General features: G+C 47.3%; 1 protein-coding gene across 1 annotated transcript in view; it reads right to left on the minus strand.

Annotated features, from left to right (window-relative positions):
- The window catches only part of LOC130493110 (zinc finger protein GLIS3-like), a 113,003-nt gene extending 95,999 nt beyond the window's left edge, over positions 1-17,004 (minus strand). Inside the window, exon 1 of the mRNA XM_056866862.1 lies at positions 16,617-17,004. Coding sequence (XP_056722840.1) covers positions 16,617-17,004 — 388 coding nt within the window. The remainder of the gene's footprint in view (positions 1-16,616) is intronic.
- Positions 17,005-25,810: the final 8,806 nt, after the last annotated feature.

Consider the following 25,810-nt stretch of genomic DNA (forward strand, 5'->3'; position numbering starts at 1 on the left):
GTGGGCAGCAAATGGGGCAAACTCGGCATCGAAGCAGCCTGTCAGCCACCCCCTGCACACCCAGTTCAGCACTCAGGAGAGGAAGCTGTCTTTTGCCAAATAGGTGACAACCTCTGAAGCATGGAGCAGCGTCTCCGGCAGCGTCTCCATGAGCATGATATCATGGGCTGGCGAGGGATCCAGGTCCAACACGTCTTGAAGCAGGCAGTGGAGGTCATCAGCGTGACTGATGCCCCTTCCGGGATGGTGGTGCAGCTCAAAGTTGTACGCATTAAGGAAGATGGACCATCTGAGGCGTTTGCCGGTCAGGAACAAAGAGGCCCAGGAGAGGCTTGTGGTCCATGACAATGGGGCAACCACAGATGTAGTCGTGGAATTTTTTTTGCACTTGCGAAGACTGCCACTGCCTCCTTGTCAATCTGGGCATAGTTCCTTTCTGTTAGAGAAAATGTCCATAGGTAGTAGGAGATTGGGGCCTCCTGGCCGTATGGCAACCTGTGACTCAAGACGACGCCAATACCATATGGTGAGGCATCGCAGGTCAGAACGACTGGACGACGACAGTAATTGCTTCACAGCATTGAAGGCGGACTGTTGCTGATGCCCCCAGGACCATGGTGTCATCTTATCGAGGAGACAGTGCAAGGGCTCTGCAATGGATGCCTTGTTGGGCAAAAAGAAATGGTAGAAGTTCAGGAGTCCGAGGAACTGCTGGAGCTCCCCTTGGTCTTGGGCGGCGGTGCATTGTGAATGTCCGTGACCTTTGCAGGCATTGGGTGGATTCCAGAAGCATCAATGAGAAATCCTAAGAATGCTACTTGCGGTAGACCCAACTGGCATTTCTCTCTCTTGACGGTGAGGCTGGCGGCCTTGAAACGACTGAGGACTTGACGAACACAATTCATGAGCTCCTCCTCAGACTCACCAGTGACAAGGATGTTGTCAAAGTAGGGTATGACCCCTGGAAGACCTTTTAGGACATCTTCCATCAGGCCTTGGAAGATCCCTGGTGCCAAGCTGACCCTGAACTGGAGGCATTTGACATGGAACGCCCCCCTATGGGTGACGATTGTCTGAGCTTTGGCAGAGGCTGTATCAACTGGAAACTGTTGGTATGCCTGGGCAAGGTCAAGCTTGGAGAAGACTTTGCCCCGAGCCAGGGATGTGAGGAGGTGACTGACGATGGGCACCAGATATGAATGCTGCTGAAAGGCTTTGTTGATAGTGCACTTGTAGTTAGCACATATTCTTACTTCGCCATTGGATTTCAGCGGCATGACAATAGGTGTTTCCCACTTGGCATTGGAAATCAGCTCAAGGACACCTTATTCGATGAGATGGTCCAGTTCGGCATCGATCTTTTCCTTGAGCATGAACGGCACTCGACGGTGCTTGAGTTAAATTGGCGTGACAGTTGGATCAATTTGAAGTTTGACTGTCGGGCCCTTGTAACGGCCCAATGGTGCATTCCAGATGCTTTTTAATTCCTTCCATATGGCCTCAAACTGCGAGTGGTCAATGTGCTTCACACTGACCATGTGGACCCCCAGGGCCTGGAACCATTTGAGCCCCAGGAGGCTGGCACACTGTCCCTCAACGACTACAAGGTGAAGAGTACTGGAGAACTGCTTGTAGCATACATCGACTTGGGCAATGCCCTTGACGGGGACCCTTCTCTTTTGGAAATTGGTGAGGACAAGGTTGATTGGTTGCAGGCGAGGCACTCCCCTGTTTGCACAAAGACGCTTGAATGTTTTGGTGGAGATGATGGAGAGAGCGAACCCTGAGTCAACCTCCATTTCGCATGGGATGACTTGTATTTTACGCGGTTACGCGGATCTTTTCCATCGAGCGTATCGTGTTGAATGCCACATACTGGACGTGTCGTTGATAAGTGCCCTGGCATTTGCTTGTCACTGCCATGGTACCCCGCAACGATGGAGTGAGCTGGCTGGTGCTCGCTGCCTTCCCTGGCGGGAAAATTCATGTTGCCCCCGGGTTTCCTTGAGCAACAGACTCTCGCGATGTGGCCAGCCTTGCCACACACCTGACATTTTGCATCGTGGAACCTACATGATTGATGGTCGTGCTGGTCTCCGCAGCTTGCACACGATTTCCCCACCATTTTCCACAGGCTGGAGCGCTTGGAACCCCCAGAACTCAGCTTTTGGACTTCCTCCTCCTTGCTGCCATCCTCGAAGTGGACAGGAAATGGCCTTTGGGATGATAGTGGCAAAGATCGGTCTGCATGGTGCACCTCACAAGTTATTTTGTCGGCCACCTCTGTTGCTAGGGCTTCCTCTACGGCGGAGTTGAAGGTGACATTTTTTTTTGTGAAAAGGCACCTCTTAACCTTCTCATATTAGAGGCCGCAAACCAGCCAGTCCCTGAGTGTGGTGTCGAGGTCGGCAAAGTTGCAATAGCGGGCGGCCTTATGCAGGGCCAGACTTGTGCAGCAACAGACTTGTCCAGGGCTTACTTCCGCTGGTAGAATGCATACCACCTGGCAATCTTAAACGTTTGAGGCGTGAAATGCTTTTGCAGAGCCTCTAAGACAGGGATGGGGAACCTCAGGCCCGGGGGCCGCATACGGCCGAGGACATTTTTGTGGCCCTCGGGAGCCCTGGGGCCTCGCCGCAGAGGGTGGCCCTCCATGAGGGTGTTCCTGGGGCCACGGCTTGCAGGGGCGCTGTGGAGCCCTTTGGACCTCCTCTTGCCGACTGACGGCTGTCGGCGAGAAGAGGGGGAGGGACATTTCCCCCAAGGCTGCCCCCTATAGTTGCAGCATGCAGGAACGCCGGGGCACACTGTAAGCCCCTCTTGCTGCCTGTCAGCTGTTGAGCAGCGAGGGGGGGGAAGAGGCCCACGGCTCCCGGGGGCAGAGCATGCGCGCAGGAGCCGATCGGGCTTTAGGGGGCCTTTTGTCGAATCTGGGGGTGGGAGGGCATGGAGCCTGGGGCCAGGTCACATGGGGCCGGCGGATGTGTGTGTGTGGGGGGGGGAAGACTTTTCTCTCTCCCTCTCTTTCTGTCTCTTTCTTTGTCTGCCTCCCTCCGTCCTTTTCTTTCTCCCCCTATTTCCATTTCTTTCTCCAGCTCTCCCTTTTCCTCTTTCTCTGTTTTCCTTCCTTCCTCCCTTGCTGATCGACTGCAGTGCCTCGTTTGCTCGGGCCCACCGCTGGCTGCCCTCCTGCCTGAGAGGGAGGAGTGGGGGCGCCCTCCAGGCCTTCTCTGCGTGGCCTCCCCTGGGGTTGCCAACCTCCAGGTGGTGGCCGGAGACATGGCAACCCTAGCCTCTCCCCCCCACCGGGAGATCTACACCTGGTATGGCCCCCAAATGATGTTATAAATGTGCAATGGCTCTTGGCAGGAAAAAGGTTCCCCACCCCTGCTCTAGGATGTCTGTAAGTGGTGCCTCTTCAAGTTTGGCGGGAGACAGTAACACCTGTGCAAGTTCAAAAGTGTCAGCTCCACACACACTGAGTAACGTTGCCCTTTTGAGATCAGCATCTGTGATCTTGTTCACCTTCAAGTAGAACGCAAGTTGCGTAGCATAGCAGTCTCATCTCTCAGGGGTAGATGTATCAAACTCATCAATGTGGCCCTGAGTAGCCATCATACGTTGTGTTGCATCTCCCCTTGTGGTATCAGCTGGTACTAGCCAGGCTGCCTATCAGCTCAATAATCCCATCCTCGTCGCCAGTGTTATGTATGCGTAGGTTACACACGAGGCCGGAGACAGAGTTCCAACAGCAATTGCTTTATTCAGTTAACAGGGAAGAGAGAACTAACTTAACTGCAAAACACCCCAACTTATATACAGTTCCCAACCACCCGGAGCCACCCCCGCAGTCCGTGGTTGGATGACCAAAGTCCACTGTCCAATAGGAGAAACCGATGATGGAGCCTGGAACAGATCCTCAAGCTCAACACAGTTCAGCACAGCTGAGTTCAACCGTTCAAGAGTTCAAGAGTTCAGCATAGTCCTTGCACCAACTAAATGCATTACAAATACCATGCTGAATTTTTTGCTTAGATTAGCAAGAAAGGAAAACATTTGTGCAAGATCACTGTACACAGTAGCTGTTCTTAAATTGGCTTCAAGTGCATCTAATATACGAACAAAACATTTTATCCTAAACTTATCTCTTGAAGAGAGTTAATCTAAGGCATCAGGACCAGGTGCACTTCATTGCCTTGCAATTTCCTTACTCTTCGTCCCCTTGTGACAGTTCTTAAGTTTACATTTGGCAAGGTGGCTTTTGCATAGGGTTGCCAACCTCCAGGTACTAGCTGGAGATCTCCTGCTATTACAATTGATCTCCAGCCAATAGAGATAAGGTTATCTGGAGAAAATGGCTGCTTTGGCAATTAGACTCTTATGTCATTGAAGTCCCTCCCCAAACCCCTCCCTCCTCAGGCTATGCCCCAAAAATCTCCAGGTATTTCCCAACCCGGAGCTGGCAACCCTACTTTTGATTGTTGCTCAAGCTCATCAAAATCTTCTCTAATTATGCTTTAAAAATCCTGAAGTGAACTTTACAAACATGCACAAGTACTCAATAACAGTTCTGATTTCTGAATGGCTTTTCTGACCTTTTGGAATAATAATAATAATAATAATAATAATAATAATAATAATAAAAATAATAATAATAATAATGAGGAGGAGGAGGAGGAGGAGGAGGTTTGTATATGCCAACTTTCTCTACCACTTAAGGAAGAATCAACCGGCTTACAATCACCTTCCCTTCCCCTCTCCACAACAGACACACTGTGAGGTAGGTGGGGCTGAGAGAACTCTAAGAGAGCTGTGACTAGCCCAAGGTCACCTGGCTGGCTTCATGTGGAGGAGTGGGGAAACAAATCCAGTTCACCAGATTAGCATTCACCATTCATGTGGAGGAGTGGGGAATCAAACCTGGTTCTCCAGATCAGAGTTCACTGCTCCAAACCACCACTCTTAACCACTACACCCTTCTTTAGTGTATGCAGAATACACTAAAGAAGGGAACAAAGCACTGTCCTGTTTCCCCTACTTGCATGTGATGTCCCACTAGCCTTTCTCCCAAGGGCCCCCCTTTCTGCACTATGCATACTTTCCCTTGCATTTGTATCTGGACAAGTGGAAGATCAAGGTCATCGTTTGTGTAAAATAGCTGTAAAGATTTTGAGCAAAGCAGTTTTAGCAATATGCTGTGATAGTGTTTACTTGGCTGTTAGTGTAAAGGGTCTCCGTTTTGTGCAAAGTGCCTTTTATTGTAGAGTTCCCATTACCATAGTCCTCCCATATCTATATATCTAATTCTCACATGTGGCCCCTATCTGTGGATACTTAAATCCACAGATAGGGGGCATGCTTCTCCCAACAGGTTTTTTCGCAGACTCAAGGGACTCCCTGGGGCTGAAGAAAAATCTAAAAAGTGACCTAGCACACAAGTCTTGTTTGTCTCTATATTCCCAGACTTCAACTGATTGTATAATGTCTGGGAACATTGTAGCTGACTTTGCTTTGTGGTGTTTCATTTCACATTGTGTGGCATGACAAAACTACCGAAGGGACTCTTCAAGTTCCTTCAGTTAGTCATGACATCCACATGTGGATGCCATAATAAACTGTGATTAATTTCTTTCCCAGTTACTGGGATTGTTAACCACAGTTTAATTCTAGCCAAGAAGTCAATATGTTGGGATATAAAAGAATGCCAATTAGTTAGGAACCCACATTTGGACATCACAGATAATTAGAGTTAGTTGAAGATTTATATCTTCAGTCTGGAAGGTAGGGTTGCTTGCTCTGGGTTGGGAAATACCTGAAGATTTTTGGGGTGGAACCTGGGGAGGGTGGGGTTTGAGGAGTGGGGTATAATGCCACAGAGTCCACCTTTCAAAGCGGCCATTTTCTCCAGGTGAACTGATCTCTGTCACCTGCAGATCAGTTGTAATTTCAGGAGATCTCCAAATGCCACCTGGAAGTTGGCAACCTTAGTGGAAGGGAAGAGAGACGAGGAAAGTGTAAGGGTGAGTGTAAAGACTGTGCCATCAGAAACAAAGTGCACTGTGTTCATGATCTGGAAACGGAAGCTAAGGCTGAATTCAGACATGGGAATGTAGTTTACAAACAATGTTTGATCAAATTCCAGTTAGTTGTGACATCTGAATACGTACTAGATCTATTGATCTGAATGAACTTCCTAGTACAGTAGAAGCTTGTCAAAAGTAAACTACAGTGTTGCAGCTTTGTCCTAAGTCTCCCAGCACTTTATAGGGGTAGGGAACCTTTTTCTGCCAAGGGCCATTTGGATATTTATAACATCTTTCGTGGGCCATACAGTTGACTGGCTGGAGTGCACACCGCCCGGTAAGGGTAGAGAGCCGTTGTGTCGGCTCTCACCCAAGGGGATCCCAGCCAGGTCGCCTCTGCCGGGGACAGTGACCGGCTGGAGCGCATGCCGCTCGGTAGGGGTAGAGAGCCGTTGCGTCGGCTTTCACCCAAGGGGACCCGAGCAATGCCGCCACCCCGGGGACAGTTGACCGGCGGGAAGGCGTGCCGTTCGAAGTCTACCAAGGGCCGTTGCGTCGGCCAGGGCACAGTAACAGTTACGTTGGTTGGTCTGGAGCTGTTTTCACAGGGACCAGAAATAGACAGAGATACACAAGAGCAGGCAGGTACAGAATAGGAAGTAAATCTGTAACCATGCCATCTAAAAGAAGGCTGAAGCCCAACAAGAAACTGACAGCTTCCCCGCTAACATGAGGCAGGGCTGGTGAGGCCAGAAAATCATGGGGGGGGGGGGCAGCTCTTAGTAAGAAGGCCACAGGTGTGGCACCTAGAAAAGGACCAGGACAGCCCAGCCCTTCTACTCGCTGCAGGGATACTTCATTACAGGGCTTGGCATCGGTGGGGTCCACTTTAGCAGATAGGGTGGATCAGTTGGCTTTGCAACGTCAGGGGGTTCCACCAGTACAGACTAACACAAGCCAGGCAGACAACTCGCACTTGGGAGCCATACGATGACGGGGACAGCGGCGAGGAGAGACTTTCCGGTCCGGTTCTTCCAGCCTCAGCAATGATCGTAGGAAAGCAAGTGGCAAAGAAGAAGATCCGTAGGAATCGATCCAAGAGACGCCAAGCAGATGACTCAGACAGCACAAGTTCTGGCGGTGAGATCTCTTCAGGGGCTAGCTCATCTGAACAGGGTGATGATTATTGGTTGGCGGCAGACAATATACCAGGTTTACCACCTTGGGCATTGCGGTGCAGGGTAGGGTCCAACCAGTCAAGCCATAGCAGGGGCCCCAGAGAAGTGTGGAATAATGAGGGGGAAGGTAACGGACCGCCCCTACCACCTACTTTCGGGGATGATGAAGACCCTCCGGGCATTCACCTGCCCAGGAAATTGAGGGAAGCAGTATTAGATGGGTTCTATGTAAAACCTGTTCACCTTAATAAAATCCGAGGTTGAGGAAGGTAGGCTGCCAAAATCAGGGTCTAAAAAAAGCCAAAAAGATAATGAAAAATTAGGTCAGGGAGACAGAACATTTGACAGGTGGATGACCGGGTACACAATTTTTATGGGGATTGTGTCATCGGCCTACCCCACAAGGGGTTGGCACTTAACAAACCACTTGGCAAATGTTTTGCGGGTGCGTTATTTGGCCGGGGATACCACAGCCATCGAGTATAATGAGGCATTCAGAAAGAGGGCATCCCAAAACGAACGCACCCGGTGGGACCTCATAAATGATAAACTGTGGCTAGTCACTGTAGGACCACAAATAAAAGGGAAGGCGGACACGGAGCGATGGGGGCGCTGGAGCAGAACCCGCAGAGATGCTACGCACAAGATCTGCTGGGAATATAGTCAAGGAAAATGCCAACGGATTAAATGCCATTTTGAGCATTGCTGTGAAACTTGTTATGGCCCTCACCCCAAGAGCAATTGCTACCGCAATGGCTCTGGTCCTCCGCCCTTTCGAAGAGGCAGACCTCCAGGTTTGGGAGGCTGCAGTGAAGGGGGGTTTGCAGCCAGCATTGCCTCCGCAGCAAAATAAAGGGGACAGTTTAAGAACATTGGCAAACAAGCATGTCAAGTTGAAGGTGATGATTCCGCTGCTCCAAAAATACCCCAATAGAGAGGCAGCAGATTACCTATGGAAAAGATTTTCTGTGGGTTTCCGTATCCCCTTCTTTGGCCCTAGGATACCTATTCAGTCTGGCAATCTAAAATAAGCAAAAGAAATCCCTGAAGTGGTCAAGATAAAAACAGAAAAAGAGTGCCAGGCCGGTCGGATCGCCGGCCCTTTTAACCAATCTCCTCTCCCTAACTTAAGAATTTCACCGTTGGGCATCGTACCCAAGAAGGCTCCTGGTGAATTTAGGATGATCCACCATCTATTGTATCCAAAAGGGCATTCGGTCAATGATGCCATACCTCCGGAATTATCTTCCGTGAGGTATGCATCATTTGATCATGCGGTCGGGCTGGTACGGGCATGTGGCAACGGTGCAAAAATAGCAAAATGCGACATTCAATCGGCATTTCGCCTACTACCAGTATACCCAACAGATTTTTGCCTCTTGGGTTTTATGTTTCAAGGGGCAATTTACGTGGACAGGGCCATGCCCATGGGCTACTCGATCGCATGTGCAGCTTTTGAGTCCTTCAGCACGTTTTTGGAATGGGCCATAAAAGAGCGGACAAGGTTGCAACATGCAACCCATTATTTGGATGACTTCTTGTTTGTGGGGCCAGCAGGGTCAGACAAATGTGAAGTATTCTTGTCCTCGCTCAAGTGTTTGGCAGAGGAGATTGGTGTTCCATTAGCACATGAGAAAACTGAAGGGCCAACGACATGTTTAACCTATTTGGGAATCGAAATCAATTCCATAGCAGGTTCTTCAAGATTACCTGAAAGTAAGCTACAGGCCTTAAAGGCGTTATTAACAAAATTTTGGGGCATACAAAAAAGTACATTAAGGGAATTGCAGTCAGTGATAGGACATTTAAATTTTGCATGCCGAGCAGTGTCTCTGGGCAGGGCCTTCTGTGTTCGGTTGACTAGAGCTACGGCAGGGGTAAAATCGGCTCATCATCGCATACAGTTAACCAAAGAGATTAAGGAAGACGTCAGTACCTGGCTGTACTTCTTGAATAATTTTAACGGGGTGTCCCTATGGCAAGATCCTTTAGATATGGGCCAGGAGTTGCAAGTGCAGACCGATGCGGCAGGGAGTGTCGGTTTTGGGGTATACTTTAAATAGAAATAATTAGGGACCTAACGTTCTTGGAACTGTTCCCCTTAGTCTTAGCAGTATTGTTATGGCAGGATAGATTCAAGAACAAGTGGGTTCGATTCATGTGTGACAACCAAGCGGTGGTACAGGTGGTGAATAGGCAGTCCTCTAAGTCACCTAGGGTCATGAGACTGGTGCGGAAGTTTGTAATGACTTGCCTGGTGGGTAACATCACGTTTACGGCAAGGCACGTGCCTGGCATTAACAATGACATCGCGGACTCCCTGTCCCGCTTACAACAGGAGAGATTACACAGCTTGGCTCCAGAGGCAGACATCTTTCCGGAGGAATTTCCTGAGGAGCTATGGGAGCTTGGGAACACACCATAATCCGGGGGGTTTTCGCATCAGTGTCGCCATCTACATTACAAGCTTATTCAACAGCAACGGCCAGTTTTCTATCTTTTGCAAAGGCCCATGGAGAAACTGGGTGGTGGCCTGTGTCACAACAGATCGTCCTGTGCTATTTGGCACATATGAGACAAGGGGTTTTTGCAGCCAGAACTATAGGGGTACATAAAGCTGCAATTTCATTCTTCAGAAAAGCATATGGGCAGGCAGACCCGTGCACTTCATTCGCAGCACGCCAGGCCATAAAGGGTTGGAAGAGAGAGACTCCTGCTATATCGGATTGGCATTGAAAATCACAATAGACATTTTATCTAGATTAATACTGTGCCTAAAAAATATTTGTTGGTCTGTGTATGAGGTGGCATTATTCCAGGCTGCGTTTACAGTGGCCTTTTATGGGGCATTTAGGGTTGGGGAATTAGTGGCCACCTCAGCCAGGATCAAACTGGGCCATGAGCTGCAAGTGGGAGATGTAGTTATCTCCAAGGGAGCATTTCAGATAACAATAAGGAGGTAAAAAACAGATCAATACGGTAAGGGGGCACGAATAATTCTTCATTCATCACAAGGTCAGGGCCCCTGCCCAGTGAGGGCCATGCAACAGTTTTTAAAGGTTAGGTCTGATTGCTCAGGAACACTGCTGATACATGAAAATGGAAAAGTTTTAACCCGTTTTCAGTTCGTAAGGATTTTACGGTGGGAATTAACAGACATTGGCTTACCCGCAAAGGATTTTGGGGCTCACTCCTTTAGAATTGGGGCTGCTACAGCAGCAGCCAAATTGGGACTGCAAGAGGAACGGATCCGGGCCATTGGCAGGTGGAGATCACAGGCCTACCAAGATTATATCAGACCCCATTTTGAGATGCACTAACTCTGTGTTTAAGTTTCAGTGTCATGGTGGCAGCATATATGGATTTGTGGCTACAGTATTGTTCAAAGGGCAGGTGTTTATGCTGCAGCATCTGGATGGGGCAGACATTTGGACTTGGCAGATCGAGTACGTATACACTGGATGGGTTGCAGTGGCATGCGATGGAGCTCATTGGAGCCAATCTTGGACAGAGCAGCGGAAAAACATGGTCCCCCAGATGTGGTAGTAATACAGCTTGGGGAAAACGATCTGCCCTATCGGAAGAGAAAAGAACTTTCTGAAATGGCCTGCTCAACGTTACGGGTCATTGCGGCCCGATGGAATGAGATTGTGGTGGGCTGGTCAGACATGTTAGAAAGACACCACTGGATAGGGGCAATCAGTCCAGAAAAGGTGGATGTGGCTACAAGAAAAGCCTCTAACGCCATTGGGCGTGAGGCTTTGGCTGTTGGGGGAATGGTTTTTAGACACTGGGACATATCATTCCATCAACCTGCCATGTTTCTGAAAGATGGGGTCCACCTTTCAGAATGGGGAATGGATTTATGGTTACACAGCATAAGGTACGGCCTAGGAGAGTGGCTACAGCTGTAGGGCGTTGGCGGAAGCAGAACGGATTCATGGAATTTGGCGGGATGAGCATTGGGCAGAATCCATTCTGGAAAAGTGGTCTGGTAAGCCCCTTCCTAGGTGCAGAAAACTAAAGAAGGGGTTCAGGGAGAGGCATGGATGTAAAGAGCCAGCGATTGAGAGGCAACAAGGCCTCTCCCCATGTGGCAGAGGAATTACATAGAGGCTCACACCCTGTTATTCCCAGGCTCTGCCGTCCCTAGCCACTTCAGCGGGACCGCTGGAGTTGGATCAATATACAACCGCATTGGGGTTGTCGTATATTGTCAGATTCTACCCAGATGCCATGCCAATGCTTACAGCTGTTAGCTAAATTGTAAAAAGTTGTGGCCATTTTTTATCCATAAACAAAATTTTCTTCTGAACCAAGCATGTTGTGTGGTTATTAAGTTAAGAAGGTGAAAAAGGAGCTCCTCCCACATAATAGCCCAGCACTGGCAATAACCAACTAAGGTTTTATTGAAGAAATATCTTTCCATAAAACACTTGAGGTATATAATCCTTCTGCAGAAAGATTTCTTTGGTCGTTTATGCATGGGTACTTTGACTCACGTTTGCCTTCTGTCTGTCTTGGTTGTTCCTTGGAGTTATGCATGAGTTTCCCATCCATTAGAGATGTCCTCACTGCCTGCCCTCACAAATCCCGGGACTTCCCGTTCCTCTATTAACCCAATTCTTCCCTCTCCCCTGAGCTCAGCCTGGGTGAAATCCCCATGCATAAGGCAACGCTTGGTTTCTCTCACAGCCAATTACAAAGCAATGTGTAAAGAGGTGGGGATTCAAATGCTTCCTGCTTCCTCAGAGCTCATTCTGAGCAAAAGAAAGGCTTTTTAAAATTGAAGCTTGGATTTCCCCCCCTTTCAGATTGCTCCGTTTTTTGTTTTTTGTTTGTGTTCTTAAAATGCTTTTTAATTCAGCAATTGGGTTTGGGGGGAATTTCTCTCACAGTAAGCTCTACAAAGTAAGCCAATTACAAAGCAGCATTTAAAGGGGAAGGACTTGCTTTGAGCTTGGAGACTGCTGGTGCATAGATTCCCAACAGGAAAGTGTGGGTCCAGCAAGCAACCAACCTCCGGTAAAACTCCCACGCATAAACGACTTTTCAGTCTCCCCGTGCATTGTAGCAGAGGTAGTGAGAATTCAGACAAATGGGATCTACTTTTTTCTTTTTTTAGAATACCTGTGTTCACTGACATAACTATATAGTAGCTATAGTCAGGCATTGAGAAATTACTTGAAAAACAGTATCACTTATTTCTCTTTCAAAAATAATTTTTATATGATAATTAGGATGCAAAATTAGTCATACCCTAACTGCTCAGTGCTAATTAGCCAAACATGCAAAAACCTGGTTTGAAGAATAATATAGGCATATATTATTCTAATCCTATTGAAAGCTCCAATGGTACAAAACATAAAATGTGTTCAGTACTATTCAAGCTGCACTTGTAACCATACTGTGCAATCCTAAACAGAGTTACACCCCTTATTGAAGTCTCTGGGCATAGAAAGGTGTAGGACAGCGCTGTTTAGGACTGCACTGTTAGTATGCAGAACATAATACAATATTAAACAAAATCAACAGGCATACAATTGTTCCTGTTCAGACTTGCCCTTCTCATCCAGAGTGTAAAGTGGAAAAAATAGTCTGTTCTGAATTTCTTTCAAGCATACATTACGAAACATTATCCTGTTCAAGACCAAAGGCAAGTAGTCTATCAAATATCTCTTGCTAATGTTTCCATTCCACTGAAAAATTAGGAGTGTACACTTTACATTCAACCATGCTTATTGACTCTGCTAGAAATAACTGTAGTCCCCCTTCCTGATCCAAAAGCAAATACATTAGCAGTTACAATTAAATTCATCCCCAAGCATGTTGAACTATTGTTGCCAATGAGAAACTTCTTGGTTCTTTACATGCACATAAGATTATTTCATTCTCTGAAAGTCTCCTCCACACTTAATATTTTATTTATACACACACACAGATAGAAAGAGAGAGAGAGAGATTGGGGTCATGAGAGGCAACATCATAATAAATGTCAATCAAAAAAATCCCAGATGCCTCAAATTAAATTTAGTAAACTCCCTAAAATTGCTTTTAGGCATAATTTTTTGCTGTGTTATCACTGGTCTTTGGGAGAAGCTGTACCTGCCAAATGTATCCTTGAAAAGCAGGTATGGATGTTTGAGACAGGGGTCTAACCTTGTGGTGAAAGAGAGCAAAGCTGATCTCTATACCAGTCACCCCCTCCCTAGCACAGTAAGAATTATACCAAGAATGAGGTACAGGCATGCCTAGTCTCCTGATACACTAAGGTTGCCAGGTCCCTCTTTGCCACCGGTGGGAGGTCTTTGAGGCAAAGCCTGAGGAGGGTGGGGTTTGGGGAGGGGAGGGACTTCAATGCCATAGAGTGCAATTGCCAAAGTGACCATTTTCTCCAGGTGAACTTATCTCTATCGGCTGGAGATCAATTGTAATACCGGGAGATCTCCAGCTAGTACCTGGAGGTTGGCAACCCTATGATACACTGATATAAGTTTATAGAGCAAATGTAGTTCAGAGATGGAACTTAGGGCTTGAAGTTCTGGTGTAAAAGAATTTCCCATCAAATTTCAGTGTAATACGATCTGTAGATTGGTTTATACAGCAACTGCTTAGAATCTTGATACTGAACAATATTACTTGGATGTAAGCTCTACTGATTTCAGTAGAATTTTCAATAAGTGTCATTTAGAAAGGGTTTTTTTCCCAGCAGTTTCAATAATAGGGTTGCCAGGTCCCTCTTTGCCACCAGTGGGAGGTTTTTGGGGTGGAGCCTGAGGAGGGCGGGGTTTGGTGAGGGGAGGGACTTCAATGCCATAGAGTCCAAAGCAGCCATTTTCTCCAGGTGTATTGATCTCTGTTGGCTGGAGATCAGTTGTAATAGCAAGAGATCTCCAGCTAGTACCTGGAGGTTGGCAACCCTATTCAATAAGGAATCACAGCTTTATACTTTTTAAAAATTTGTTACCTGCCATTTCAAATGAATGAATGAATGAAAGGGCACGATAAAGGGAAAATAGCTATACCCAGCAAAGTCTGAGGTAAAAAATTTAAATCCTTCTTCCTGCTGTCATAACCTGGCGTAATGAGTAAGATAGGAAGCTTAGTTTACATCCAACTTTTTAAAAGGTTAGAGGGAATTTGATCTCCTTAAATGGATTATCACTAAGTGGTGGGCACTAACATCTAAGTTAAATATGTTTTAAAATTAGTTTTAAATGGGCAGAGGTATGAGTCAAGAATGGAGAGATGAAAATTCCACCTACCCTGATTTTTAGAGAATAGTATGTCTCCTGTCTGATTCATTCTTTTATTAGTTTCCTATGTTATAAAGCTAAGGACACCACTACTGTCCAGGAATCCCAAAGATTACCAACTCGTATCTCATGTTAAAATGAGAGAGAGAATTACAGGGTACAAGCCATACTAGTAAGATTTTCACATTGGTTTTCTCCAATTGAGGAAGTGAAATAAATTGCCGTGCTTCCCTATGAAGGCAGAGATTGCAGGCCAGAATCAACACCAGAACTCACATGCTATCTTTTGTCCTGTGCTAAAACATATAGATGATGCTCACTGTGAAGATTACCACTCACCCTGATATATACATCAGCAGAAGATGAACTCCATTATTTGGATTACACTACTAATAATCAGTGTGGAATGACTGTGGTCAGTCTCCAGGCCCCACCTGGAGGTTGGCAACCCTAGTCAGGTACAAAATACATGACTGAATCATGAAATGGTCAGTAATTCTTTGAAAGCTTCAACAAGGCAATTCATAAATAATAGACATATAATTACTTTCATTGAATATTGCTTTGTCTTGCATTTTAACAATGAAGTTTACACAATAAACAAAAATATGGTGCTAGTGTTGCCAACTCTACGTTGGGAAATTCCTGGAGATTTGGGGGTGGAGTCTGGGGTGGGCAAAGTTTGGAGAGGGGAGGGACCTCAGCTGGGTATAATATCACAGAATTCACCCTGCAAAGCAGCCATTTTCTTTAGGAAAACTGATCTCTGTAATTTGGAGATCAACTGAAATTCTGAGAGATCTCCAGGCCCCACCTGGAGGCTGGCAACCCTATATGATGCTAAGAGTATACTAATGGAATATATGCAAATTGAGAATATATTAACCGATATAATGGCTGTAGCACTCTTCTGGACACAAGACTAAATTCCACATTAAATGGAACAATAGCTCTATTACAAATAAACGTGAAGGAAGCCACACTGAAAATATGAGTAAACAGAAAGACAACATTTGTGGTTGTGCCACAATAATCATTAGCTAATACAGAGACAACATTCATTCCAGACTCTGAACTTTGACTAGCTCTTTAAAAAATTCATGCCATAACCTTTTATGCTCAACTCTTGTAATCATTCTTTGAAATGCCAATTCTATGAACAGACAATACATATGCTAAGAGTCCTAATACCAAAGGAAAAACTAGATCAATTTATGGAAGGCATGGTATTTTCTGTGCAAGAAACATAGTTCTAACTTCTTGTTTACCCCTTGTATCCCCCCCCCCGAAAACTGGCAAACTGATCCTATAACTGAAAGATAGAAGCAGTACCTATATTTGAAGGAGGACAAAAGGGACTCTTCATAATGATCATATCATGACTGTGTTGCAAGATCTACATAAGCTTCTAGTTTATTTCTGAGTACTATTCAGATTTCTGGTTTTGACCTACAAAACTGTAAATGGCTCTGGTACATGTGAAAAGCCACTTCCTTTTGTATGAGCTTGCCTGTTCTCTCATATCATCATCAGAGGCCTTTCTGTGGATGTCACACTTCTGAGATAAGGTAGGCAATGGCCAGAGCAAGGTTTTCCTTGCAGTTCGTTGATTATTTGCTTATTTTGAACATACTTCCAGAAAAGTTAGCCTGGTGCTTCTATTATACAGGTGCCTGTCAAAGGCTCCACCATTCTCCCATATTTGCTTTGCTTCAGTTTTGCCGCTATTTTCCCTATTGTTTTTAGACATTTAAAACTTCTTGTTTCCTTTTTGTTGCTGTTTGTATAAACTTATGATATTTTGATATATTTGATGAGTTCTATTATTGCTCTGATCAGTACATTGGAGGAGTAAAGTATAATTTAAAAAATAGGCAAGAAAATGATGATGGACAAGAGTGGTGAAAGGGGACAAAGGACAAAATACAGCTCTTGCATGAACACCCGAGGGCTAAGGCTGCAGTCTCTCAGAAAATGAAAACATTACCAGGACACGGATACATTGAGCATTTCTTTAAAACAGGATACATATCGTTCAGTGTGTGCATGTGACATCTTTGAACTGTTTAAAGCATTCTCACAGTTCAAAAGAGTAGGCTTACAAAATAATTTCAACAACGTGTGTAAAAAAACGAAAGTAGGGGTTAAAGGAGTCCTACCTTTCACTGTACTTATAGGGAAACTGTTTCCAAATTCCTGCTGTTTTGGCTTCAGTGATTGTGGAGCTGGTAGGCCTGGAGCTTGTGGGATGTGGAATAAAGGCTTCCCATTTGTAATCATTTGCCTCCTGGGACTTAAAGCCGGGAAGTGAATATTGCTATCATTAACATTGCTCTGAGGAGTTACCCCTCCTCCAAGGAATGTCTTTAAATGTAAGCTGGTAGATAGGCTTCCAATAGCTGGGCTTGGTGTGTTACTGTTAGATGAAGAGCTTGGAGTTCCTGCGGAAACTCTAATAGGTGGGATCTGCTGTCCATTGATCATCCCAGGACTGTGAGGAGTGCTTTTTGTCTGATGGCTCATACTACAGCATGATCTTGCATTCATTGTTAAATGGTTTCCCACTCAAAAATATGCAGTACAAATCCAGAGATGGCAAAGACATCAGTCCACAGTCAGTGAGTTATCCATGGCGCATTAAACCTGTTAAAAGGGGAAAGAAGGAGGTGCAATAAAATAACTTACACTGTTATAAAATACTAGAGGTCAAAGCAATGCTTCATGTTTAACTGCACAGGGAAAACTATTGATTGCTTGGGCATGAAAGTGGAAGCAATCACAGAGTAAAAGCTCTGGGGATAGGGATAAATGATTACTGAGAACTACAATGAAGGGAAATCATGTCCCTGCAAAAGCAGAAGTTAATGGTGAGGTCAGCTGCTTTTGTACTACCTAACTAGCCATGAAATGGATTGAACACTGAGCAAGTGAAAGAAGTCAGTCCAGAGTGAAAAGCCAGCTATTGACTAGAACCTCTCATTTAGAAGAGCACCACTATCCTATTCTTTTATTTCTACCTTGTGCTAATATACAGAGGAAAACAGAAAAGTATGCACAGCTGTTAAGCAGTAAAATCTGAAATCAGAGCCAGTTTACTTTCTAGGGCCAGGGGCACAATAAAACAGAGATAAGCATAGCATATTTCAATCCACCTGCAAGGGAAAATGGTAAGGAAATTAATTCAAAGTAAATTAGACACCACATACTGCATCAGTATGCATGCCTTAACAGTTACATATATGTTTCTTAATTTTACAATATGTAAACCAAAAAGTACTGTTTGAATAGAAGTTTTTATTATTATATGATCGCTGCCCTTCCCTCCCAAGGAACTTAGAGCAGCATATATGATATCTTCTTATTTTTTTCCTCACAACGATCTGTGAGGTAAGTCAAGCTAACTGCTTCATGGCTCAGTGTAGATTTGAAGTCCTCCTCTCCATCTAATTCTTTATGCTACACTATTCTGGCTGTCTAGATGCATGGGCAAAAGCTGGGTTTGTAGGGGGAGAAAATAATTTGTGCTCAAAGAAATTAGGAAAGGTGCATTAGGACCTGCCCTGCCAGCCCCCATCCCTGTCCCTAGCCATCCCCCCACAGCTGATCAGCTGGACAGTGGGGAAAGTAGCATGAAAAATGGGGGTGGGGGGACACCAGCAGCGTCCCAACCGGCTGATGTTACTCCCCATGTAATTGGAAATAATGTCAGCACGTTGCCAGGGACTCACTGGTATTTGAGCAAACCAGAGTTTTGTTGGTAACATGATGACATCACTTCCAGTGCATGCCGGAAGTGATATCACCACATCCCTGGTACCATCACTGTATCACCAGTCTGGGCCTCCCCCACCACTGGCAAGTCCCCTCACCAATTGCTAAAGGGGACCTAGCAACCCTAACTCCAAGGTTCAGTTCACACCTAACACAAAGCCCAATTTCTTTTGACTCTGATTACTTCATGAGATCAGGATTCAGCTCACAGAAAGGAACTCAAATCATGGTTTGCCTTCATAAATGCTGTTTTCCTCTCCTCTCTATAGCCTGAGAGAGGATAACCAGAAAACAAGCCATGATTATGCCAGGATAGTTGTACATTACACAAAACTTATAGTTAAGATTAACTAGGGGAGCAACCAGTTTCTGATCCTGGCTTGATAGGCTCTATATGACCATAATTAATGGAATGGCCTGCATTCAGATATTCACACTAACTACAGTTAATTAAAACATGGTTTAACATTGTTGTCTTCCACTAGCAGATGAAGACCTTTTTGTTCAGTCTGGCATTCCTTCACTAACTCTTATTAGCGCTCCTCCCTGTTTGTGAGTTATGTGTGTTTATGTGTTTTAATAGTTTTAATGTATATATATTTGTATTTCAAATACTTTTTAATGTTTAGAATGTTTTAACATTCACCAACTTGGCAACCCTGAATTGAGTGGAAAGGCGGCACAATAATGTTTTAAATAAATAAATAATAGTTTCACACATTGTCTGTACTAAACCCAATTGCTTTCACACTTACCACCAAAAGTGCCTTTGACCTCCCTCTTCCATTATTATATGTATGTGAGAGTGATTTTAGAACAATTTTGAATGCACAGGAATCCAGTTTTTAAGTCAGCTGAAAGCCATACTGGAAGTAAAATACAGAGTTTCATCTCTATTTTTCTGACCTTTTAGTGTCACCCCTTTTCACATATGTTCTACCTGAAGCATGTTATTTCTTCTTTTGTTCTGCCATTACCACTGCAACACTTCACTGTCTTGATTAGCAGCTGAAGAATGTCATCACCATTATTAGCTGGTGAAGAGGAAACTTTTCAACCATGAGAAACATGCACTTGAAAATGGGGGAAATGTCAAAGAACTGAAGACCTGTGACATGCCAGGTGATAATTTGAAGTGATTTCCAAGGAATTTACAAAACCATTTGGGCCAAAAACAGTTTAAAGAAGAAACTATCTTTACCTCACCCAAAACACCACCCCCTCCCATACTTGTTAAACTCAGGCAGTGTTTTCATTTTTTGTATCCTGGCAACTTAACACACACACACAGTGATTGCTCTTGGAAACTGTGACTCAGTACTGCTTTGTATTGATCAAAAGTAACTATTCCTGGAATCAGACTGGGTAGGGTTGCCAACCTCCAGAAGATCTCCTGCTATTACAACTGATCTCCAGCTGATAGAGATCAGTTCACCTGGAGAAAATGGCAGCTTTGGCAATTGTACTCTATGGCATTAAAGTCCTCCCCTCCCCCAAACCCACCCTCCTCAGGCTCTGCCCCCAAACTTTCCCGCCGATGGTGAAGAGGGACCAGGCAACCCTAAAACAGGGACACTAAATGTGGCAAGGTTAGGATTATCAAAGGATTATCAACAGCCTGAAGAGAGAAAAATCCTGTGCCTTTAACACAGGCTTAATGGTATGTTGTTTACAGCCCATTCCTGAGAATCAGGCCGAAATTGCATAGGAGGCCCGAGGGGCTGTGCGCCGGCGTAAACGGCCTGGGCGCCGGCGTGCGGGCAGTTATGGCGGTGAGCGGTGGCGGAGGGGGGTGGCGTGCCAGCGCCTGCGCAAGGGCTGCGCCAGCACCTGAGTGACGCAGAATCGACCGGCGGCGGCCGTGGGTGCATTTCCGGCAGCGGTCCCATGGTTAGCAGGCCTCCTAAGGCCCATTCGGCATGGGAACGCCCCCTTTTGCTGGCCAAAAGTTATGCCAGGTCTCGACCTGGCGCAGCCCATTGACCGCCATGCAAACGCTCCGGAACCTCTTCTCTGCGCTGTGCCCACGCTCCGCCCCTCGCTGCCTGGCACCTCTGGAAGCCGACTAGAGGCCGACCAATGGGGCCTGGAGAGGAAGTGGCAACACCCCACTGGAGGAGGGGCCTTGGAGCCGGATTTCTCTCTCAAAAGCCATACTTCGCGGCCGGCACTCAATTGACAGGTAAGCCTCGCATGGGCCGGCATGCTGCCGGTCTGTGCCGGGGGTCGGGACTTGGCTGATTTTTCGCTCAAACTCCCCTCTTAGAGGAAAGCGGGCATGGCTCTCTCTCAAAGTGCCCTTTCAGCGGGGGCTAGCCATGGCTCGAGCTCAAACTCCTCTGTCGGGGGGGAGTGGGCATGGCTCTAGCTCAAAGTGCCCTCTCTGGGGGGGCCTGCCACAATGGCTCCTCCAACTGCCCTCCCCCGGGGGGCCTTCTGGTGGGAGGGACTGCTGAAGTCAAGCTCCAGCCTTTTCTCCTCCATTGAAAGCGCTGCCCTTGTCTAGGTCCACACCAGGCCTAACTCAAGAGAGAGCCATTGTGGGAGGGAGGGGCCAAGGATCCTCTCACTTCTCTCTGTGTTTATTTCCAGATGCTGCTGCCGTTATCACTAGCCCACAAGCTCCATGCTGCTCTGCCTCTCCCTCAGCGAGGATGGCCGGAGGCCGCCTGCCCACTTGCTCCTCGCGCCGCCCTCGCCCTCAGCTGCGCTCCGGCCTCAACAGGACACCTTCTGATGAATCTGGCAATGCATGCCGCAGCCAGGGACCTGAATCACCCCCATGTTGTGGCAGTGAGACCCCTGGGCGGCCTTTATGCCACCCAGGGGTCGCCTGGCGGCCCAGCCCCACCCCTTCTTTCTCGTTGCAAGTTTCTGCGGAGGCCAACTGGCCGCCGTCTCCCTCACACCTCACCGCGGAAACAAGGAGAGAAGGAGTCCCCCCGAGGATGCGAGGGGCTGGGCTCCTACCACCTGGCCGCCTCTGCCTCCCCCTTGCCCCCACCAAAACCTACTTGGAAACTGGTCTGCCCTCGCCACTCGCCGCTACTTCAGCCCCCCCACACACACACCCCTCTACACGCCCTGGCACAATAAAGGCATTTGCAACACATCGCCCATCTGGTTGGCCATTTGGGGAAGGTGTCATTAGGGGAATCAAGGGTGGAAGGCAGGGGTCCGGTGAGGTGTTCTCGGAAGGGCACATTGAGGTGGTGGTTTGCCTCGCCATCAGCAATAGGGCAGCTTTTTTGGGGGGGGGAGGTTGTGAGCAGGAGGTCTGACCGCTGGAATTTCCAGAGGGCAATGGGAAGAGTGTGTGCGTCTGGCCGCTAATGAGCTGCTCGTTTGAACGTCCACAGGCCGATTACAGCCCCAACAACTCCACCCCTCGGTCAGATGCTGGGAGGGGTGCCCATCTCTCTAGGCCGTCCGTAACTGACGCCCCCCCAAGGGAGTCATGGGGCAAGGGGCCGGTGTCAAGGGGGCATTAGACTGGGACTCACCCCGAAAAGGGAAGGGGCCGGTATGGAGGGCCTTTCTAATGCACGCGAGCACTCTCTCAGTGGTCTGTGCACTATGGAGCATACCCAAGAGGAGTCATGCAAGCGACCCTGTCTCCGAGCCTATGATGGGTCGAGGCGGGAGTCACTGCATATAGCTAACCAGCCCCTCCTTACGTTCCCAGCCCATTCTGACCCCTCCAGCACTATTCCAGGACTTCGTCCAGACCAGACTCTCCCCCGTCAGCAGTACATATTCCAGTGTGCCGCTAGGAGACCACTCCCACCTTCCCCCGCTTGCCGGCTGTGCACGCCCAGCCCCTTAAGGACACCGGTCCTTGGCCGGAACACAACAGTGGAGAGGTGAGGGTCAGCCCTCATCAAGCATTCAATCTATGCCCATCATATGCTATCAGAATTTGAACGTGCTAGTTGGACAAATTATATCGAAAGCAAAATTAGATCAACTGGAATCCCCTTGGACTCTTTGCTCTGCTTTACAGAGAAATCAGCTTTTGAGCTGATTAAGAACAAGCTTTTGGATATAGATCTGCAGGAGCTTAGAGGAGCGGCCTGCAGTAGATGCTCCCCCATATACTGGAAGCCCGGGACATACAATCAGTCCTTAGCATACTACTTCTCATGCTTAACTGATCCCCAACAGAGAAGGGCTTACATGCTCGCTAGATTTAATGCCCTTCCTTCCGCCTTGCTCTACGGAAGATTCAATAAGATCTCATATACGGATAGGGCCTGTCCTTGCGGGGCGGGCAAAATAGAATCAATTTCCCATGTCCTCTTTAACCATTTTATTCCAGGGGCCGTTCTCAATTTATTGACCAGTTATTTATTGACAGGGGATGGTTACCCGCCAAAATTAAGGTGTCTCTCCTCATGACCACCCAGGACCCCATAAAAATTGAATTGGTGGCAAGATTCTTACAGTTTGCGATCCAAGAACGTGAGCACTTGTGCACCAAATAATGCTGGCCTAGTACTGTTAAATTGTCTAATGCACCATAATTGATTTTACTGTAAAAACTACGGAGTTTCTTGTACTGTACGGATTTTATGTATTTGCTTTTATACATTTTATCTTATGCTAATAAAGGCTACTTGACTTGACTTGACTTGCATTCAATCTATGATGTCTGGGACCTGAGAGAAGGCCAGGGGCAGGGACACTTTGAGGAGGGGCCCCTTGGAAGCGCATGGGAACCACACACACCTCTCCCTCTCACCCTGGGCATCTCCCCAAAAGGCGGCCTACTCCCTCACAAGCACCTGTAGGACTTGGAGGGCAGCACATCCAGCCAAGCAAGGTCCCACAATGAGGCAGCAGATGGGAGGGCTTGGAGCACAGGCAGTGGAGGCTTGGGAGGAAAAGGCCGGCATGGCTGCTGGGGAAAATGGGCCCATATTGCTGTACATATGGAAATGCACTGAGATGCATCTCTGGAGTCGTTAAATCCCCCTTCTGATGCAAGGAATGCTCCGGAGGAGCATCCACCCAATTTTGTGAGTTTTGAATCTGGCCGGTGTTGCCACGTCCTTGTGCACCCACAAGGCCACTCGCCTCTAGGCAGCCATGAGAGACAGCGGATGGAAGGTGGAGGAGGTTGACATCCTCCTCCGGTTCATGGAGGCACGAGGCCTCTGTTTTAGGGTCTTCACCTCTACCAGGGAATTTGCCCTGGAGGTGTTTAGGCACATTTCAACGGCCCTATCTTTGTGGGGCTATACGCGGAGCCCAAGGGCCTGCATGCGGCGTTACAGGAGGCTGCGGGATTCATTCCTCGCCTCTGTTCCGCACGTGCTGTGCCCCGGGCAAAAATGCCCAGCCCACTATAGGCACTTCAAGGCCCACTGGAGGCTGGCTGGGTACCCCACCAGCGAGCACGAAGCATGGGCAGGTACGGTGGTCATGCGTGTTCTCTGTTGGGTGGAAGCCATGTTTGGGCCAGCCATGTTGCATCCCTCCTGGTGACCACCGGCAATAATCCCCAAGATGCAATTTCTTCTTTTCACAGCTCTGGCGCATCTTCGGCCATACAGTGGGACATAGGATCTTTGCGGCTCGATTTTGACTCACCTTTCACTTATGTGATTTGTCACTCAAGATGCACTTTTCCCCCATCCATAATCTCTAAACTCAACTATAACCCCCCATGCAGAGGTTTGACATTTCTTAAGGGGAAATATGCACATCTGTAGAGTGGAAAATCCAATGCAAACTCTTCCATGAATTAAACGGCCTTTGTGTGCTCTCTCCTGAATAGCATTGTGTCATCAGCAAACCTGTGCTCTCTCCCATTCACATAATTGGGGCATTCATTCCACCAATTAGTGATTTCTCGCTTTTTCTGGCTCTCAAGACCTGAGTCAGGAGCCTAAAGGGGGGGGGGCTGCCAGCCTCCAAGAAGCTCCTGAAGTTCTCCACAGCAACAAGTGCGACAGGAGGAAATGGCCATTCAAGCTGTTGGGCTCTATAGTGTTGAGGTGCTTACCAATGACCTCAGGGGCCCCCACCCCCAAAGCCTGATCTACAGACCTTGCTTTCCCCTCGATATTTGCAGTGTTCTCCCACGCTCTCTTTTTCTTCATACAGGAGCCAGAGGCCGTCGCCTCAACAAGCAGAGGTCAGTGAAATGAGCAACTCCAGTAACACTGACCGAGCCACAGTTCAGGCTTGTAATACAGGCCTGACTACCCCAATTTGAGAGCATTGTGCAGAGACCACGATGGATCTCGGCCGTCTCAGTCCATCTGTCTCTATCTGCCTGACTAAGAAGCGGGCATGCAGCTTTAGTCCCCATGACAGAGAGCCATACTTGCAACACCACGTGGACAGCAAATGTCCACTACCTTAAACAGTGGTGACAATAAGACATAATGCTTTACATGTAATCGAGAATGCAGAATTTCCAGGTGAAGACCCCGAAGCCGAATAAAGGGGGTTCGGATTTCGCCATTTCCCACATAAAACTGGGGCGATTTCAGCCATATATGATGTGAGCCGCATTTTTTCCCCACATCCCTAGCCCTGGCTCGTGGTGGGGATGGCCCCCCCTACCCTCACATGATAGGGGACTGGTGCGGCCCCTATCGGGGTGCTCTAAGAGGTCTCTGTGGGGCTGATCGCTGGATGGAGACCTTGGCTGGCAATGTGACCGCCTCCCAAGGCCTCCTGACGACGATGCTGGAGCTGACCCGCTCCATGGCTGAATGGCAGCCAGGGTTCCTGCAAACCCTTCAATGAGCCTCCGTGCACCCAGTGCCAACTGCCCGGGGCGGCCACACACCGCCACCCCTGGCCCGGCCGTGCCCCGCGCCACCCTCACCCACCCCAGGGGATGTGTCCCCGCACGCTGCAGCGGCTCATAGGCCTCTGACTTGTTATTTACCACCCTGTCATGAAAGTCTTCAACAGCCTATTTCCACATATTAAGCCTCTATTAAAAGGACATTCCCATAGGGAAAAGCTTGAGGAAAGCCAAAGCTGAAAAAAGCCGAATACGTATTCAGCTTTTTCAGCAATTGGCTATCTGGCTTATGTTTGATTCCCAGTTTTAATATTTGACTGAAATTAAACCTGAAAGAAGCTGAAAAGGCCTTTTTTGGGTTTATTTTTTGTTTGGTAAACCCAATATGCACACTCCTAGTAAGGGGACTACTCTGTCAAGAGCTTAAACTCCTAGCAGAGTCACTCAAGATAGAATGGTCACAGCTGAGACATCAGACTAAGATTTTTCTACCCCCTTCAGGGATCAATGGCCACATCAGCAGAAGAGAACAGACAGTTCCAATGATAATGGGGCATTTTTGAGTTCGGTTCAATCCGAACCGAAAAACCGCCGAATCGGGGGAAATTCGGCTGTTTTTCGGTTCGGGCCGAACCGAATCGACAGCCCTAATTCATAGTGCCAAAATACAATCTAAGCAACATTCCTGGAGAGTTTAAAGACCATGTAAAGAACAGATTTGCATTACTAAGTTCAAGTGAAGGTAAACCAGAAGAACTATGAGTGGAAACTGGAGATATTATCAAGGAAGAATGTGCAAGGCTATTCCTGTAGCCCAAA

The sequence above is a fragment of the Euleptes europaea genome, unplaced genomic scaffold, assembly GCF_029931775.1.
Source record: "Euleptes europaea isolate rEulEur1 unplaced genomic scaffold, rEulEur1.hap1 scaffold_33, whole genome shotgun sequence".
NCBI lineage: Eukaryota > Metazoa > Chordata > Lepidosauria > Squamata > Sphaerodactylidae > Euleptes > Euleptes europaea.